Below are 20,504 nucleotides of genomic sequence, written 5' to 3' on the forward strand. Positions count from 1 at the left end.
CTCTCTCTGACTCACTTCACTCTGTGTAAGAGGTTCTGAGTTCGTCCACCTCATGAGAACTGACTCAAGCTTGTTCCCTTTTTTATGGCTGAATAATGTTCCATTGTGTATATGTACCACAACTTCTTTATCCATTCATCTGTCAGTGGGCATCTAGGTTGCTTCCCTGTTCCAGCTATTATAAATAGTGCTTCAGTGGACAATGGGATACATGTGTCTTTTTCAACCTTGGTTTCCTCAGGGTAGATGCCTAGGAGTGGGATTGCTGGGTCATATGGTGGTAAAACCTTGTTTTATGTGTGTTTCCATTTATAGATGCCTTACTTAATATATACTGGTGACTGATTAACACTGAAGTTATGACCGCCAGCACTCTAGCTCCTGCCTGAATGAAACTTGTCACTTGTTTTCTACATGAGGGACACCCTAGCCTTCTTGCACTTAGGAATGCTAGGCAGCACTACACATAGGAAACATTTAAAATAGCGAAGTCATCAATAAAAAGCCCTCAACTATGAAAAATGTACCAAACAGATCACAAAAGGGACCCTTGGAGCAGGAGCACTGAAATTAGCAGGTGGAGTGTCTCCTACCTCAGCTGGGAATGTGCACATCAAGAAACTCATTTTTTCATAGCTGTGCATGTCTGCAAATGACCTCAGAAATACAGCTTTGATTCTGGGGTTACAAATAAATTTTAGTAAGTGGGATCTGTGAATAATGAGGATTGACTGTATTTTCTGACATAGATGTTTCTCTAACAAATGACTAAGTTGGTTTTCTTGAGACAGTTTGAGGAGATGAAATTTCTTATTAGAATTTAACAAATGACTTCATGGATTTTAATTCAGAATTAGAGAAGAATCCGTTTTACCACCATTTTAGGATGTGTGAAAATGTTAAAATAAAAACAAAACACATTTTCTCCAATATGTTAAAGTTTTTGTGAGATAATGGGATACATTTTAGAAATGTTAATTTAGAAGTTTATTCTTGAGTGAAGGCAGTGAAGGAAAAAATTTTCATCCAGTGCCTTTTAAAAATTCTTTATATAAATAAGCTCAAGTTCTAAAATTTTTGTTTCATTTAAATATAGTCTGAATGTTTACAGAAAAATAATGAAACCAAAAATAATAATTGGTAAAAAATGAAGTTTACACTGGATATAGCTACGTTTGTTTGTTTGATTTTACCAGAATTGAACACTTAAAAATTATAGTCTTATTGGTGACTTTTAGGGAAAAAAAAAAATCCCATTTTAAACAGATAACTGATAAGGTATTTTGACTTAGCCACCCTGTCCTCCTTTCCATTCTGCAGCCTTACCAGCTTTTCTGTTTCAGAGTCTTGACACTTCTTTTGCCTTTTTCCTGAACATCTTTATTCCTGCATAGCCGGTCTTCTTATCCTCAGGTTTCAGCATTTCTTCCCATGAGAGATCTCTCCAGATCATCCTGCTAAAACTGCTCTATCATATTGCCCTGTGTTATGAAATCCTTTTGTATCACAAGCTGAATGTATTTACCTTCTGTGTCCCTCTGTTTTCAAGGGAATCTTGTTTGTCTTGTTCACTGCTATTTCCACAGTGTCTGGCATACTGTAATTTCAAAATAATGGTTACATTCCTTGTTTCACTCAGTTTTAGAAATAAATTTTAAAAAATTTTAGAGCACTACTATATGTTTGACGAATAAGATCATTGGATTTTGTCCATTATAGCTGGGAAACCATTGACTACAATTGTTTCACAAGCTATACCAAAGTCTCCTCATCTGAACCAGGATCCTCATCAGGTACATTTTTTTTTTCTGTCAGTATATATATTATTTTCATGTTGAATGCTCTAGAATTTGTAATGATATTATAGAAATACCGAGGGTTTGAAGCTATCTTGGTTCACCACCTCCCCTGTATCTCAGTGATTTTATGCATCGCTTGGCCAAAGGAAATACCTAGCAGTTCCATTTATTTAGTTAGTAGTATTAAAAACTTATCATGCCCAATTAACTTGGCAAGCATTTTGGTTTTTCTTTCCAGTTTTATGGAGATATAATTAACAGTATAACATTGTATTAGTTTAAGATATATAACAATGATGATACAGGATATGCATATATGATTGTGAAATGATTACAATAAAATGTAAATGATTACATTTACATTACAATAAAATGTAAAATGATTACATTTTATTTTTAAACATTTACTAATGGATTGCATGTACTTGTTGGACACTGTCCGGTTTCTCAAACCTTGGAATAGATTCAGTTTCTAGGTCCACACTGATTTTTGCATGGTAATTGGTTTTTTTCTTTCGGTAATTGATTTTTATCATAGCAATTTCCTAAAACCCAGCTTCACAAATATAAGATGTCACTGACAGAAATGACAGGAGATTTGATGTTGAAACTGAGCTACCTTGAATTAGTAGTTTGTTCAGTTTCTGACAGAGATATCTAATGACATGGTGTTTACTTCAAATTTAAATCATCTTGTGGAGCCCCCATTGAGTACACTGAGGCACCCCAAAGTACCTTGTTACACTAGTTTGGGAACCATGGAAATAATGTAAAAAATAATAATACTGCGATTTCCCCAGTGGTCCAATGCCTAAGATTCCAAGCTCCCGATGCAGGGGACCCAAGTTTGATCCCTGGTTGGGGAACTAAGATCCCACATGCTGCAACTCAGAGTTTGCATGCTGCAACCAAGCTTTGGCACAGTCAAAAAAAAAAAAAAATTAGGGGTGAATTGAAATTCTAGAGTAAATTATCTAAATTAGTGTTTCCCAGTGAAGATGCTTTTAGCACGTTTGAAGAAACAGTTCTTTTATTGTTTCATTTACCCCTAGTTTGTATCATTTTATTTTTCATGTTACTGTTTTTTTAAAAAATACTATCAATTTTTCCCTCATTTTTTAAATACAGAAAAAGGTAAAAAAATAAAACTTACCAAACCACCTGAATGGTAAAGAACCTTCCTGCCAGTGTAACAGATACAACAGTCATGGGTTTGATCCCTGGTTCAGGAAGATCCCCTGGAGGAGGAAATGGCAAACCACTCCAGTATTCTTGCCTGGAGAATCCCTTGGACAGAGGAGCCTGGCAGGCTACAGTCTGTAGGGTCTCAAGAGTCAGACATGGCTGAGCGACTTAGCATATATATCACCTGAAGATAATTACTGTTAACAGTTCCAGCTTTTTTTGGTGTATTAAAAAATGTGGTTAGATTAATGGGTACACATAGTTTTATTCTAGATAGTTTTATATCCTTTCTGCTTAATATCGTATTTTATTTTCTCACATTACTAAAAACTCTTAAATGTACCTTTTAAAGGTTACTTACCATTCCATCCTGTGGATATCCTATGCTTTGGACAAGCCGTTCCCTATTTTGGACATTTAGATGATTTTCTAGCATTTTGCTTTTGTAAATAAAACTTTAGTAGATAATTTTGCACATAAATGATTATTTACATTTTAAAGTGTTTCCTTAGATTTAATTCTCAGAAGTGGAACTGATAATTTGAAAGGCCAAGAACAACTTTCTTAGATGTTGATATAAGTCAGATTGAAATATTTTAATGTTTTAATGTCAAATGAATATTTGTTTCACTTTATATTTACCAGTACTAAGATCTTTTAAAATTCTTCCTAAGTGAAATCGTATTTAATCAACACTTACCTTTTATTTCTTTGATTACTACTAATAGTGTCCTTTATTTTTTCTAACTTATATTAATGTTTCTGGCTTATATTAATGTTCTGTTCCTAAGATGATAAAAGAAAATGAAGCTGAACCAAGTGAATCACTTCAGTCTTTGCAGGTGAGTTAACTTTAAAAATGTGTTAGATACTGTATCTGTATATATAGGTATGGCATGTAATTATATGTTTGTGTTTTATATTGCCAGTTTTCAAATTTATTTGTAATTACCCTTTTCTACTCATTTAGATGAGCCTACTGGCTTGTATAAGTGCCCTTTGTAGCCAATAGGATTTGGTTAAATAACAAATCTTTTATCATAAAGCTAATTTTGCAAACTTGCAAGCATTACCTAATCCAAGAATTGCCATTGACAGTTACAGCTGCATCTGCAGGCTGTGTTGCTTAAAACAGCACAAAACAAAACAAAATTCAGTGTGGTGACTCAATCATTTTCCACCCTTATGTTAGTATTACAAGATCAAATGTATAACATAACAGCAGCTTCCTAATTTAACTTACAAATGATCACATTCTTACTTTTTTTTCACTTAAAAAAAATACGGTTTAAACTTTTTCAGTGATAATTATCACAAAGTATAAATTTCAAATTAACACTGTCACTGTTTTTCCCTTCACGATGAGTTGCCATTTAAAATAAATGTCATATATTTTTAAAGCAAAATATTTTATAATCTTACAGTAATGAAAAAGGTCTTAGAATCTTTTGCAAAATAAAAGTAATTTAAATCTCTTTAGTATTAACATCGAAGTACATTTTTGTTTTCATAATAGCTTTCTTGCTACAACTCTGAACAAACTCTTCATATATAGTAGTGATAGAAGGCACTCTCAAAATTTAAAGTTAGGGTGCTCTTTGAGGATATGCTTAATGCCACCTTCACTTTTGTTATGTAAGTGTAATTGCTCACACACAGCAAAGGAGCTAGAAGCTATTATGCTATGCTAGTTAAGTTTTAAAATTCACTAGTATTAAAAATGCTAGTTCTAAAATATGAGTTGAATGTTTCTAAGAGCTACTTGATTGGCATTTGTGCTTATAGAGTTATAAATGAAAGTGACCATGTGTGAAGAAATACAGTTTACCTCTTTTGGTGACAATTTTTTTCTTCATAATTATTAAACATAAAATTACTCTTAGAGTTGAGTTCATTTGTTAAGTCTCAAAGTCTCCAAGTCTGTAATTCACATGAGAAATTATGGCTATTTTAGTTACTTGAACTAAAAATGACTAGTTGCTGTGGTCTATATCTTGTGTTTTAGAGTTGCTAGAAAATGATTCATTTTTTAAATAGTGTTACACTTTTTATGATTTTCGTCTTTTAATTTCACACTAATTTTTGAATTAAATAATCTGCATTAACATAAATTTTAGTATGGGATTTATAACATACTGTTTTAGAAGATTTCAATTAAAGTTTAGAATTAGAATTTTCTAATATGCTGAGGTTTTACATTAACTAGTATAGTCCTTTCTTTGCTAGAGCACTCCTTTGCCAGGGGTAGTTTATTGTGTGTATGTATAGAGAGATGCGAGATGGAGATGACATGTGCTTTAAGTTTGGGAACATAAAATTATTTTAGCTAACACACCAATTGATATTTTATCCTAGTTCTTTCCCTTGGGCACTGAAGAAAAGACTGCTTTTCTAGCTGTTATTCCTAAACAAGTGGAGAGAGAAGCCGGTAAAGACCCCGCGGTAAAATTTGTGAATTGATTTTTTTACTCACTATGTTTTCCTGCTGTTTTTTACACAACTTTAGAGTTTTCATAGACAGGTTAGTGAGCAAAATGAATTAACCTGATTTTAAGAACAAGAAAAGCTAATGACGGCTACCCCTTTTTTGGTCTTGAGCCCTCTCTCTGTCACTGACTAATGCATTATGTACACATAGGATACCTTAGGGATTGGACACAATGATATATATAAAGTACCATCAATGAGTGCTCAGTGCAGAACAAAGTGAAGATGTCCACAGCTTTTCATTTACTATAGCTTACTTCACCACTTTTACTTCAGGCTAAATGGGTAGAAGTGTATATGACCAAAGCTCTAAGTAGTACTACCCACTCCACAGCAAAAACTGATAGAGATAACAGGATATATATGGGTGGGTTTTGTAAATAATGATTCTGTTCTTAAAACTCAACATACCTCTGGAAAAGATAGGCATAGCGGCAAACAAAGCAAGGCATCTGTTTGCTTATAGAGAATTTGTATTCCCCATCAAACGATGTAGAAATATACAGTCTTTAAAGGTTTAGACTTTTTTTATTGATGTGTTATATTTTAAAATTCAGAGTGTTTTCAACAAAACTCCTGTTCCAGAGGCATTTTAGTTCCTTTAAAATGTGTGGTTTAAAATCTCCATTTTTAAGTAAGAATGTTCAGATTATATATTATTGTCACTTTGTTAATTTATCAGTTAAAAATAAATTCATTCTTTACATCCTTTCCTTCAGCTCTACACACTATTTTTCCATCTTCTGGGTAGACTTTGTCACCTTGTGTAGAGTAAAAATCCTAGAACCCTCAAGGGGGCAGCAGAGAAAGCCATTTGCAGTCTGAAAGCAGACCAGGTCTCTGGTGGGTGAGAGCACCCCTCAGAGGTACATGTCCGTCTTGATATTCTTAGACCTTGTTTGTCCTCAGAGCTACAGGAGCCGATTATCTGGGAGGCTAAGAGCCCAGCATCTCCCTTGCTAATAGCCTGATAGTTTACAAAACCTTTAAACAAAGGAAATGCTTTCTCTGTTCCTTCTCTTTCTTCCCTTCCTGCATTCCAAGCATGGTGTTAAATGCACACGATACCTTGATGAAGCGGAAGAGTTTCTGCCCTCAAGGAGCTTGTAGTTCAGTTAGTATACAGAAAAGAAGAAACTTCATTGTAGCATAATATGATGGCTATAGGGGCTTCTGCAGTGGCTTAGCGGTAAAGAATCCACGTGCAGTGCAGGCGCCACGGGAGACACGGGTTCAAACCCTGGGTCAGGAGGATCCCCTGGAGGAGGGCATGGCAGCCCAGTCCAGTATTCTGGCCTGGAGAATCTCATGGACAGAGGAGCCTGGTGAGCCACAGTCCATAGTCATAAAGAGTTGGACACGACTGAAGCAGCTTAGCATGCACTCACGCACATGATGTCTGTAATGCAGAGCTGTGGGGAATTTCCTGGTGGTTCAATAGTTACGACTCTGTGCTTTCACTGTCTAAGGCCTAGGTTTGATCCTAAGTTGGGGAACTAAGATCCCACGAGCTGTGTGTCATGGCCAAAAAAAAAAAGTAATACTTAATAGAAAACTGAATTATGCAGTGTTCTTTGTATATGTGCATTGTGAATACATTTCTCACTGCTCGTTTTAATACTTTACTGTAGCCTGTTGAGTTTCAAGGGCACCAAGTGAAAGGATCTGCTTCTAGCACTGTGGTGGTCAGAGGACACAGCTCGCAGGTCGAATGCAATCAGGTTTTGGATGGCACTGTGTATGAAAGCCGCACAACAAACGCTTGTTCTTTGACACCAGCGTTGCCTAGTACTTGTATGCAGACTGACTTCTTGCAGGTAAAATTATTCTTACAGTCGCACCTTGCCAAATCATTTTCTTTATGCCAATACTAAATTTTTCAGAGAAAACATATTTACATCTTCGTACAGCTGTAAGTTAAAAAACAGCTTAGTAAATTCACATGAAGCATCATAAATCAAACTAAGTAAGATAAAACTGTTTGAAAGATTTACTGCCTTTTTTAGGATCAGGAACTTGATTATTTTTCACTTCAGAGAATATTAGGAATTCATGACAAGAGCAAATAGGCAGATTATATGTAGAAAAAACCAGCTATTAGATTTGTTTTCCTTCTGATATCCACCCCTCTCCCCTGCTAAGTAGATGGCAAGTACCTCTCATTGCTACCAGATAGAAGAGATTATTGAGAAAAGGATATATACATGTATTTGAAACAGTATCTGTTAAAGAGATTTAAAATTTTTCCATTTTTTATTAAAGCATAAAACACATACAAAATAAGTGCACAGACCATAAGTGCACAGCTCAGTAATTACCACAGGGTGAAGACAGCCGTGTAACCTCCGCCCTTAAGAAACAGAGCGTTACCATGGTTATTGGGGTTTATCAATTTGTTTATTTCTTATTAGGATCTCTTGTAGTCGGTACTTTGGTTTGACTTTCTTCCATATTGCTAAGCCTATACTGTTTCCCCGTCCTTTTAATATATTGTAATTCAGGGATACCATTATTTCTTAGTTTCATCAAAGGTAAGAGGTGTTTCTATTTCTCATTTCTTATTTGTTTTGTTTTTGAGAGGAGAATAAAGAAGTACTCCATACTGAAAAAGAAATTTATGTCCCTTTGTTTTATTTTTAAATATTTTCACATACATCAGTATGGTCATGTTTTATATCCCAAGTTTATAAAAAGTGTTCTAAGGCAAAATGACTGGATTTACCAAAAGAGATAAGAACTTTAGAAGTGTGACAGATTGCTTGTACACAGCAGTATCTGAACTTAAAAAATTATCTTGTATTTCATAAAATCCCAAGATACTATAATTAACTGTAAGAAGCACCATTATAATGTATGATACTAAGAAATTAACACTAGTCAACCTTACAGAGTGCTTTTTCACTGCCTTTTAAAAAATGTGGTAAAAAACACATACTATAAAATTTGCAATCTTCACCATTTTATGTGCCCACTTTGGTAGTGGGAGGTACATTAACAGTGCTACAAAATAGATCTTCAGAACTTTGTTCACCTTCACTTGGATTTTTAATGTTATATTTAGTGAAAGACTCTTAGATTTATTTGAACATAGAGTTTTATTGTATATCACATTGCTTTGTTTTCTTGTCTTTCCATGAATACAATACTTTTTGTTTGATGCTAAACCCTAGTTTGGTCTTCTTGAGGACATATAAACAATAGAATTGCTTTAATATGTCCAATATTAACAAGGCACAAATTCATATTTGTGATCATTATTTGACCAGTATGACTCTTGCGTGTAGTCACACTTGCACAGGCAGAGATAACTGTGTCCCAGCTGTTGTCTGTGCTATAGAGATGTAAAATGTCATCATTTTCAAGGTGTATTCCCACCTCAAAGATGTTAAGAGATAAGAAGTATGAGCCAAACGATTTGATGAAATATAATATACTCTACTTTCCCTGAATGGAATTGGCTTCATAACATCTCTTTGTTTTTCTGTGTCTCAAGTTATAACTATAAACTATATATATATATATGTATATATAGATAGATAGGTAAAGTTATGGATGTATACACACTTTTTTCTAAACTGATAAATGAATCTCTATTTTCTAGTTTCCAAATGAAGAAAACTTTCCAAAAGGAGAAACTAGCTTTACTATTCAAGACAATTTTCAAGTGAGAGCTGAGTTTAATAAGGACTTGACTAAAAATGATTGTAAGTATATTATAAATAAAATATAATATTAAAAAGTTATTCAACATTGAACAAACTAGTATATAAATATTCATGCTTTTTCCCCCCTGACAGCAATTTTAGATTTCCCTCCTAAAGATTCAGACCATTTATATAATTATTTGGATAATAATTTTAAATCAACAGAGAGGACTTCGTGGGAAAAAAATAAGGTATAGTGTGAACAAAGTTGTTTTTCTTTTCGCTTTGTTTTTGTGGCCACACCCTGCAGCTTGTGGGATTTTAGTTCCATAATTAGGGATGAACCCAGCCCCGATAGTAAAGCGTTGAGTCCTAACCACTCGACTGCCAGGGAATCCCCTAAACAGTTTTAATAGTTGTGAGTAAAAAAATTTGGTGAATCTTAGAAACAGCAAGTGTAATTACCCTGAGACTGAAGAGCTGGGTGGGTTCAAGAATGTGAACGAAGGGCATAGTAGCTGGATTGTGGAAAGTCACAGGGAAAGCAGTAATCAAATGAAATTGGGAAAGTGAGCTGGACCAGATACATGAAGTCTTGCAGGTCAGATTAAGAGGTTTAACATTGGTCTATGTTCCATTGCGAAATTACTGAAGGGTTTCAGCAGAAAACTCATTACATTTACATTTTTAAAAGGTTTTGCTGGCTGCTGTGTGGAAGATGGATTTGATGGACACTGTGGTGGAAGCAAGGAAACCAGTTAAAATTAGCTGTAGATGACAGTGACTTGAAGAAGAGACTGCGGCAGTGAAAGTATAGAGGAGTTGGTAGTTAGATGTAAGATAAATTTTGGAGTCAGAAGCATGGATGTTGCTAGATTGGATGTAGAGAGCAGAGTGAAGGAAGGGGAGGAGAAAGCCTCCTGGATTTCTGACTTAACAAAGTGGACTGAAGTGGGCTTTACTGAGTGCAGTCAGCTGCAGGGCTCTATTCGTCTGCTAGGGCTGCTGTAACGGAGGGTGAGTGACTTAAACAACAGAAATTTATTTTGTCACAGTTCTGGAGGGTAGAAGTCCAAGATCAAGTTTCGGATGAGAACTCTATTCCTGGCATACGGACGGCTACCTTCTCACTATGTTCTCATGTATACTTCCTTGGTATGTGCACGTGGATAAAGAGAGTGCAAGAGAGTGAGAATTCTCTTCTTATAAGGACACTAATTCTGGTGGATCAGGGTACCACTCTTAGGGCTTCATTTAGCCTTTATTACGTCTTAAAGGCCCCATCTGCAAACACAGTCACACTGGGAGACGGGGAAGAAAGCAATAATAAAAGGTGTTGCGTCGTACTGGGGACCCACTAAGAGGCCTGTAAAACAAAACTCAGGATTGTCCTCCCTGAAGAATAAGAAAAGTAAGGTATTCACATACCAGTCCCCATCTCTTTGGCTGAAGGGTACTCCTTGTTATATTAACCACCTGGCACGTTTGGCCTGCTCTGCCTGCTGTTCCAGCCGCTGTCCTCAGACAGAAAGATGTAGATGCTGAGGTAGGAAGCCTGGGACAGGGAGAGGAGCAATTCCCCACTGTAGATGACCTCCGAGATAGGCCAGGGAGACATGGCAGGACAGCAGCAGCGTCTGCCACAGTGGTTAACGGTGGGACTCTTAGGAACTTTTCAGTGGGCTGTGCTTCCTGCCATGCAGAAGAGTCTGATCTACTGGGAGAGACACAGAAGCGGACTTTCAGAGAAAGAGACAGAGTTAGTGGCAGCAGAAGCCCCGATTCCAGCTGGTTTTGAGGCCCGGCCCCAGCTCTGTTCAGTTCATACTGGATTTTTTTTCATTGGAGGATAATTGCTTTACAATGTTGTGTTGGTTTCTGCCACATATCAAGATGAATCAGCCATAGGTATAGATAGGTCCCCTCTCCCTTGAACCTGCCTGTCACCCCCCACTCCATCCTACCCCTCTGGGTTATCACAGAGCACTGCAACCCATATTAGATTTTTAAGGTGATTAATTTCTAGAAATAGCAACAAAATTAAATCCTGTTAGAAGGAGAATAACATAGAGATGATATGACTGTTCAGATATGGAAGATATTAGGAGTTTATTCCATTTAGAAGCAATATTTTGAAGTTTAGATCAACTGTAGATATACCCTAGACCTAAAGACATAAAGAGAAAGCTGTTCAGGCCTTGGGTTTGCAGGAAGTGTTACCTTCCCAGCTCCAGACATGAGGTCTCCTTAAGCCTGTGTCCCTAAGACTGGAACCTGATCTTCACAACCAAATCCCCATAACTTATATCAATCCAAATCAGAATCTGACCCATTTCAAATAAATCTAACAGGTTTATGTTCTGTATTTCACTTTCCAATATCCTTGTTTATTTTAGTGCATGTATTCTATCCTGCCCTTTCGGAAGGAACTTTGCCCCACTATAGCTCTGCACAATGTGCTTGAAAGCATCATTTTTATAATACAGTTACTAGAATTTGTTCAGGCTATAGGGGAAAAATGCAATAAGAGGATTTGGTCTGTAGTTTTGTCTCTTCTTTCTGGATAGGTGATGTCACCAGAACAGAAGATCTCAACATTAAGCCCTGTTTCTACTTTATCTTTTAACTCAAGAGATGATGACTTCATGCTAGAATTCTCTGAGGAGTCCCTGAAAACGCAAACTTTACCTGGTAATGTTCACTTTCTCAATGTACATAATTGCTCCCGTAATTATCTCATTATGGTTCTAATCTATCTGTCCATGTAAAATGTAATTTTTCATTTGAGAGATTGCTGCTGCCGCTGCTAAGTCGCTTCAGTTGTGTCCGACTCTGTGTGACCCCATAGACGGCAGCCCACCAGGCTCCCCGGTCCCTGGGATTCTCCAGACAAGAACACTGGAGTGGTTTGCCATTTCCTTCTCCAATGCATGAAAGTGAAAAGTGAAAGTGAAGTCGCTCAGTCGTGTCCGAGTCTTTGCAACCCCATGGACTGCAGCCTACCAGGCTCCTCTGTCCATGGTATTTTCCAGGCAAGAGTACTGAAGTGGGGTGCCATCGCCTTCTTCGTGAGAGACTGCTACTAAACTAAAAATAATCTTGAAACCAGACTCACTGTCTTATACCTTCACGCCTTCCCACACTCTGCTTTGACTTTTTCTGTTGAGGACAGCTCTTACTTCCAAATCCAGTACTCCCTTCTAGTTCTCTGGTACCTTCCTTCTTTATCCTCTCATCTTCTCATCTCAGACCTCTACCATTGCCAACACTTCTCACAGCTGTAATTTCAGAGCCTGGCCCCTCTGTAGCCCCTTCCCCTCCCAGGGAACGGGTTCATTGTGAATGTCAATCATGGTTGACCTTCTCATAACCTCTTAGCTTCCCCTCTCTTGCTCTGGGATCCTGGCATTACCAGGGAGCTCTTCAACTGCTGTGACCTCAGCTGCATTCTCAGGCTTCTGTGTCTTCATACATTACACCTCTTCCCTGTGAGTAATTTCCTGCTTCTTGATAAGATATCTATAGGATCTCTTTCACTAACTTCTGTTCCTCTCTGTTTTCTTACAATCTCATCAGTGTATCTTCCCTTGATTCTGAAGTTAGGCTGAGTGAGGAGTAAAGTTGTAGGTAATCTTTTGGTCGTGGGTGGATGATATAAAAATGAAAGCCGTAAAGTGTCTGGAGAATTGGGTTGGGGAAGGCTTAGTGAGTGTGGGTGGTAGAAGAAGCAAGGTAGGAAAGGGTCAGTGTGGGAAGAGTGAGCATTGAAAACAAGTGAAGTGATAGTGACAGGCAGATGGTCTACACAGACCTGCCATGACTTTCACTATTTAATCAGGTTTTAACTTTCCCGTCAATGTTGCTTAATCAGTTTGTTAGGATTACATCATAACACTTTATAAAAGAATGCCATTGACTTACCTGCTGTCCTGCTACCTTCCCAAGTGACTGCCAGGGTTTATTTCCAACGAAACAGAAACTCTGTCAAGAAGGAACATTATTATAAAATAGGAAACCATAGCATTTTAGGTAAAAACTTTAAGCTGATATAGTTCTCATGCAGTATTACTATTTATTCAGCAAATATTACTGCTTTTAATATTTTCAGGAATATATCAACTACTAGTGAATTTGAAAGGAATTCTGAAACTCAGCCAAAATCTGCCATAACATGTGTTTACCACAGTTGAACTCTTATCACATAACAATGTATCAAAATAAAGCTAAAAGTCTTCTTTACCGTGAAGGTCAACATATTAATCCATGAGTATAATAAATATATGAGAGGTTATAACACATCAATAAATAAACCTTGAACTTCAGTCTCTGGAGAAGGAGTATAAAGTTGAGAACAAAACCTAAGTTTGGTTTCTTGTCTTAACTCTGCCAATTGGTAGTTATGTTACCTCTAGGCCTTGGTTGGCAACCTCATCTGTAAAGTGAGAATGATGAATCCCTTCTTGGTTGTAAAGTACTTGAAAAGTTCAGTGCTATATAAATATAATGCAGTATTTGGTGGGGTAGGTGTGGTGGTGGTGAATGGAAATTATTAGCTAAGAAAAGAAAAAGATAAGGATTTCAATATCAACCTTAAAAAAGTTTCAGAGTCTAAAATTAAGTTTGAAATCTTTATTTTTTTGAGACCAAAACCATTAAAATTTTTTAAAGGAAATGTGATTTTCTTTTTCTGGCACAAGGCAGAAGGTAATTTTTGCTTTTTTGTATGGATACCCACTGTTATATAAAGATTGAGTGATATCTATAATACATTTTTAATCAGCTCTTTTTTTTTCAGTAATGAAAAAATCAAGTTCTCTGGAGAATAAGAAGAACCTTCAAAGGCTTTCCTTTGAAGTAAGTAGAACCCGAGCTCCACTTGTTACTTTGCCACCTGCCAGTGGGCCACCTGACTTAGATTCTTGTTCATTTATGATGGACCGTGACAGGCAAAAGTCTTCCGGTTCTCCCATATTCAGCCTGTGTGAAGAGTCAGCAGTTCCTTCTTTTAGCTTTGGGCCCAAGGACCAAAGTGAAGCTTCTTTCTCTAACGAATCTAGGGAAGTGACTCCAAGTGATGTTTCACTTCTTGATAATACATCTACTCAAAGCAAGTGGCTGAAATATCAAAATATACGCCAGTGCCACTTGACTGCTCCAGACAGAGTTGATGAGAAAGTAATAGATGGCTTCTTTGCTGAGGCTGTTCCTGGGATGCATTTTAGTAACACAGGTGAAAGAGAGAATGATGCTGTGAATGAAAGTTCTTTAGACTCTGTGCATTTACAAATGATGAAACACATGCTTCAACAGCAGCAGCAGGATTTTAGCAGTCAAGATTCGGTTTGCAGAAAGAAGGCATTTTCTTTGAATGTAAACGAGGCTTCTAAGACCGAGGAAATTCAGAATTTGTTAGGAGAGTATGCCTACTACAACTGCAGTCTAACAGGAGGTTTACAGGTGAGGAAATGTACCAGCGTTTTCTTGGTGCATCTTTTCCAGTACTTATCTGAATTTCAGCAAAAGAATTACCAAAGTCATACAGGTGGAATGATTTTAGTCTTGAAGCCAGTGGCTTTAGGATTTTTTTTAGAGTTTTCCAGAACTCTTGCTACAGTCACATTTTTTAAAAAAATTCTTTTTATTTATTTAATGAATTTATTTGGCTGCACCAGGTCTTAGTTGTGGCCTATGGGATCTTAGTTCCCTGATCAGGAATCAAACCCAGGCTCCCTGCATTCGGAGCATGGAGTCTTAGGCACTGGACCACCAGGAAAGTCCCAGTCACATCTTTGACTTAAGACCTTTCTAGAGGTTGTAAACACTAAATTACATATTTGAGAGTGTCTGGTGCAGTATCTGGCACATAAAAGGTACTTAAATTATAGTTCTGTTTCCACCATCACTTCCACCACTACTATTACTGTTGTTTTCATTTTTACTGTCAGCTCAGTTTTGATTATTTTCATTTCACTATCAGCTCAGTTTTGCTGACCAGATCATTATTACGGTAAAGGTACATCCTATTTACATTGGTTATGAACAATTCTTACTGTAATTGTGACCAGAAGTAGAGATACATAATGATTCATTCACATCAGTTAAATTTTTCCTACAAAAATATTTAAAAATTTATTAAGGGGCCAACAAGAAAAGTTAGTCTTATTTATCATTAAAAGTGTGATGTCATAGCCTTTCCTGCTATACTCAATTTCTCATTTAAAATTAGAAAATGATTTTCTTGCATTCTGGAAATCAAAAGAAAAAATATCTATAGAATTTGCTTATAAACAGTATTTTTCTGGAGTTATTGTAATAACTTGAATTATTGCATTTCAGGAGGTAAATGACTCTGAGCTATGCTTCCCAAGTGGACAGAAAGTAAAATCTGCATGTCTTCCCCAAAGGCAAATTCACATACCAGCTGTTTTTCAGTCTCCTGCTCATTATAAGCAGATTTTTACATCTTGTCTCACAGGTATGAGACAAGATTTTTTAAAAAATTTTATTATGATTGATTGCTGCTTAATGTCAATAGTATAACTGTGAGAAAGTATAGTATCTTATATGATGAATTTTTACATTAAATTTCTGCTTGAGATTTGGTATTTTCTATATATTTAATCCAGGTTTTGACAGTAACTTATATTTTAATTTCAGATCAAAATTGTCTATTTAAGACAATTTAAGAGTGGGAAATGACAGCATTATCTTTTTCAATATGTAGTATAAAAATTTTTTTAAAACTAAAAGTGTTAGAGGTAGTTTTGATAAATCAAGTAGGAAATTTTAAGTATGGTGTGTGATTAGTCTTGATTGTTTTTTAATACAAGAGTAATACTCGTCTTTTTAAAAATGGATGTTAATGTTATGTTACAGTTTACTCTGTCAAAGGCTATTTTCAGATTTAACTAATAGTACATATCTGATACAAACTTGAAATTATTTTGTATTTAATTTTCATCTGTATATATTTTTAAATTACCTTAAAAATTTGTTTTGTAGAACATTTAAATATATTGCTATTTGGATTGGCACAAAGGTTGCACAAAGCTCTTTCAAAAGTTGACATATCATTTTACACATCATCAGATGGAGACAAACTGAAAAATGTAGACAATAATGTGCCATCCTGCCATCATCAGCAGCCTGCAAAACTGGTCATGGTGAAAAAGGAAGGTCCAAATAAGGTATTTTTCCTCTTTTCCCCTCCTTTTGTTAGACTTACTTGTTTATAAAAGTCTTGGTACCTGTTACTGTACAAAAGGTTAAAGGGTTAAGTCTTGACTAGGAGTCTTCTGCTTGAGGCATTAGTAACGAACATATAGTAAACACTCAGTACATTTTTTCTGAAAGATGATCTGCATTCGAGGATACAAAAATATGAGTTAAGATCAGCTTTCAGATTGCTTGGGAACTTGCTGCATAGTAGCAGATGGAGAAAAAGATGTAAAAGGAAATTTTATATAATACTGGAATTTATAAAATAGGAGGGATGCGCAAATTACAGGAAGAGCACTGAGAAGGGAATGTGTCCCCACCTGAGGGCTTAGCGATTGCAGGGATGAGCCTGAAGAAAGTAAGGGCTGAAACTGGCCTCTAGTATGAGTAACAAAACTGATAAGGCCAGAGGAATAGAGAAGCATACTGACTTAATTCAGATTGCTGATAACATTATTATGGAAGAAGTTAACGTTAGTAGAATGTGTATAATGTTGACTGATGGTTTGTACTTGTAACTGTACTTTCACTCATAATACAACTTTCCTCCACTGCTTGCATATTCCACTTCGTCGTTAGTTGAGTTTGTAAATTTGGACTTAAATTTAGTTGCAAAAGCAAGAATTCATAAATAATATTGGAGAAGTCTCCAAGCAGCCTTTAGAAAAGTCTTGACAAACATGGTACTAAGACAGCAAAATAACTGACTAAATAAAAACATTATCTCTCTTACTAAGTTCCAGTATCTTTGCCCCCTCAGGGTCGTCTCTTTTACGCCTGTGATGGACCCAAAGCTAACCAATGTAAGTTTTTTAAGTGGTTTGAAGAAATGACCCCAGGATACTCAACACAGGAAAAATCTCTACCTAGCATGGTTTTAAGTGATACAAAAAGTATTGGCTTCTACTTAAGAAGTCAAAACATACCCCTCTATGAGGAATGCCAACTTTTCGTGAGGTATGTTTTATGATGCTAAGTAACTGCCTCTAATTGTATCAAAATAATAACCTCACATCACCAGTTTTCAAAGAGATTGAGTTAGGAAAAATATCTAAAAGATACCTTTGTTTTTATAACTATAAAATGGGAATAATTCTCTAAAGCTGTTTTTGGTCCCCTCTAAATATTGAGCAGATATTTGGGGTGGCTCAGTGGTAAAGAATCTGCCTGGGAATGCAAGAGATGCAGGAGATGTATATTTGATCCCTGGGTCAGGAAGATCCCCTGGAGAAAGAAATGGTAACTCACTCCAGTATTCTTACCTGGAAAATCCCATGGACAGAGGAGCCTGGTGGGTTACAGTCCACAGGGTCGCAAAGAGTCAGACACAACTTAGCAAGTAAACCACATTAAACAAACATTGAGCAGTGTCAGCAATATCAAGATTACTGGCAGGAATGCCATTTTTCTAACCACTTTCACATTAATCATAATCCTGAAGAAAACTCTGAAACAAATCCCAAGAATAATTTTTATCAGTGGAGGATAATACATAGTGATCATTCACAGACCTCAGCTACATAGTTTATAGTATCATAGAATGCTACTTTTTCGAAACAGTTGTTATAAAAGTTGAATTACCCAAAAAGTAAAATAATGATCATTTGGATGATAATTTAATAACAGCATTTATTGGGAGCTTGTATATGTCAGGTACTCTTCTAAACACTCTGCAATATTATTTAATTGTCATAATTTATAAGCTATGGAAATATAATCTATTACTCCATTTTACAGTTATAGAAACTGAAGTATTCTTTTAGATACTATTCCTATCTGTCTCTTTGAAAAGTAATGACGTTTCTGTGAGGCTTGTCTTTGACACAATGTATTTTTATTGTGTATATATAGGAGATCCAACCAGTCCATTCTAAAGGAGATCAGTCCTGGGTGCTCTTTGGGAGGAATGATGCTAAAGCTAAAACTCCAGTACTTTGGCCACCTCATGCAAAGAGTTGACTCATTGGAAAAGACTATGATGCTGGGAGGGATTGGGGGCAGGAGGAGAAGGGGATGAAAGAGGATAAGATGGCTGGATGGCATCACTGACTCAATGGACATGAGTTTGAGTGAACTCTGGGAGTTGGTGATAGACAGGGGGGCCTGGTGTGCTGCAATTCATGGGGTCGCAAAGATTTGGACATGACTGAGCGACTGAACTGAACTGAACTGATATATACATATGAAAGTGTGTTTCCTGATGGCTCAGTGGTAAAGAACTCACCTGCCAATGCACAAGTAGAAAGAGATACAGGTTTGATCCCTGGGTCAGGAAGATCCCCTCGAGAAGAAAATGGCAACCCACTCCAGTATTTTTGCCTGGGAAATCTCATGAGCAGAGGAGCCTGTTTGGCTGCAGTCCAGTGCAGTTCAGTCGCTCAGTCATGTTGGACTCTGTGCGACCCCATGGACTGCAGCACGCCAGGCTTCCCTGTCCATCACCAACCCCTAGAGCTTGCTCAAACTCATGTTCATCAAGTCGGTGATGCCATCCAACCATCTCATCCTCTGTTGTCTCCTTCTCCTCCTGCTTTCAATCTTTCCTAGCATCACAGTCTTTTCAAATGAGTCGGTTCTTCATATCAGGTGGCCAAAGTATTGGAGTCTCAGCTTCAGTATCAGTCCTTCCAATGAATATTCAGGACTGATTTCCTTTAGGATGGACTGGTTTGATCTCCTTGCACTCCAAGGGACTCTCAAGAGTCTTCTCCAACACCACACTTCAAAAGCATCAATTCTTTGGTGCTCAGCTTTCTTTATAGTCCAGCTCTCACATCCATACATGACTACCGGAAAAACCATAGCTTTGACTAGACAGACATTTGTTGACAAAGTAATATCTCTGCTTTTTAATATGCTGTCTAGGTTGGTCACAGATTTTCTTCCAAGGAGCAAGCATCTTTTAATTTCATGGCTGCAGTCACTATGTGCAGTGATTTTGGAGCCCAAGGAAATAAAGTCTGCCACTGTTTCCATTGTTTCCCCATCTATTTGCCATAAAGTGATGGGACTGTATGCCACAATCTTCATTTTCTGAGTGTTGAATTTTAAGCCAGCTTTTAAACTCTCCTCTTTCACTTTCATCAAGAGGCTCTTTAGTTCTTTTTCGCTTTCTACCATAAAGGTGGTGTCATCCTCATGTCTGGGGTTATTGATATTTCTCCCAGCAATCTTGATTCCAGCTTGTAATTCATCCAGCCCAGCATTTCTCATGATGTACTCTGCATATAAGTTAAATAAGCAGGGTGACAATATACAGCCCTGACGTATCCCTTTCCCGATTTGGAACCAGTCTGTTGTTCCATGTCCAGTTCTAACTGTTGCTTCTTGACCTGCATACAGATTTCTCAGGAGGAAGATAAGGTCGTCTGGTATTCCCATCTCTTTAAGAATCTTCCACATTTTGTTGTGATCCACACAGTCAAAGGCTTTGGCATAGTCAATAAAGCAGAAGTAGATGTTTTTCTGGAACTCTCTTGCTTTTTTGATGATCCAGCGGATATTGTCTATTTGATCTCTGGTTCCTCTGCCTTTTCTAAATCCAGCTTGAACATCTGGAATTACATGGTTACAGTCCATGGGGGCTACAGTCCATGGGTCACAAGAGAGTCAGACATGACTTATTGACTAATCAGAACAACAGTATATAAAAGCATATAAACATACACACTCTTTGGTTCTTTCCTTTTCATACTCTATTTTAAAGAAATTTTTAAAAAAACATTTGTACTTTGAAACTTTCAGGTGCAAAATAAGTCCTGCAGATGTAATATACAGCATGGTGACTGTGGTTAATATTATTTTACTGTATATTTGAAAGTTGATAAGAGTAAGATTTCTCATTAAAATAAAAAAATTTTATACATGCAATGAGTTCTTCAGTGCTTTTTAAAAAAATTCAATATATTTATTTATTTGGTATGCCTTGCAGCATGTGGGATGTTAGTTCCCCAGCCAGGGATCAAACCCAAGTCCTCTGCAGTGAATGCTTGGCATCCTAATCACTGGGCCACCAGGGAATTCCCCTTTATTTATTTAAAAATAAAAAACTTCATCCATTTTTTTTTACAAGAAAAAACTTTGTGATTATGTGGTGATGGATGTTAACTTATTATGGTGATAATTTCATAGTATACACATATATCATGATGTTGTACACCTGGAATAATGT

At 36.6% G+C, this 20,504-nt stretch overlaps 1 protein-coding gene and 1 long non-coding RNA gene across 25 annotated transcripts in view; one reads left to right on the forward strand and one right to left on the reverse strand.

Annotated features, from left to right (window-relative positions):
• The window catches only part of ZGRF1 (zinc finger GRF-type containing 1), a 55,506-nt gene that overhangs the window by 14,692 nt on the left and 20,310 nt on the right, over positions 1-20,504 (forward strand). For 5 of the 24 annotated variants that reach the window (XM_012179473.5, XM_042251818.2, XM_042251820.2 and 2 more), the window contains exons 7-17: positions 1,720-1,793; positions 3,776-3,826; positions 5,340-5,426; positions 7,103-7,288; positions 9,073-9,175; positions 9,269-9,366; positions 11,683-11,806; positions 13,911-14,572; positions 15,452-15,590; positions 16,118-16,302; positions 17,094-17,290. In XM_012179473.5, coding sequence (XP_012034863.3) covers positions 1,720-1,793; positions 3,776-3,826; positions 5,340-5,426; positions 7,103-7,288; positions 9,073-9,175; positions 9,269-9,366; positions 11,683-11,806; positions 13,911-14,572; positions 15,452-15,590; positions 16,118-16,302; positions 17,094-17,290 — 1,906 coding nt within the window. The remainder of the gene's footprint in view (positions 1-1,719; positions 1,794-3,775; positions 3,827-5,339; positions 5,427-7,102; positions 7,289-9,072; positions 9,176-9,268; positions 9,367-11,682; positions 11,807-13,910; positions 14,573-15,451; positions 15,591-16,117; positions 16,303-17,093; positions 17,291-20,504) is intronic. The other 19 variants (XM_042251819.2, XM_060417524.1, XM_060417528.1 and 16 more) reach the window with 8 other exon arrangements.
• The window catches only part of LOC132659996 (uncharacterized), a 49,163-nt gene continuing 41,271 nt past the window's right edge, over positions 12,613-20,504 (reverse strand). The window contains exon 4 of the long non-coding RNA XR_009601126.1: positions 12,613-13,096. This is a non-coding gene — a long non-coding RNA (uncharacterized LOC132659996). The remainder of the gene's footprint in view (positions 13,097-20,504) is intronic.

Source organism: Ovis aries, chromosome 6 (genome assembly GCF_016772045.2).
Source record: "Ovis aries strain OAR_USU_Benz2616 breed Rambouillet chromosome 6, ARS-UI_Ramb_v3.0, whole genome shotgun sequence".
In the NCBI taxonomy this organism is placed as follows: domain Eukaryota; kingdom Metazoa; phylum Chordata; class Mammalia; order Artiodactyla; family Bovidae; genus Ovis; species Ovis aries.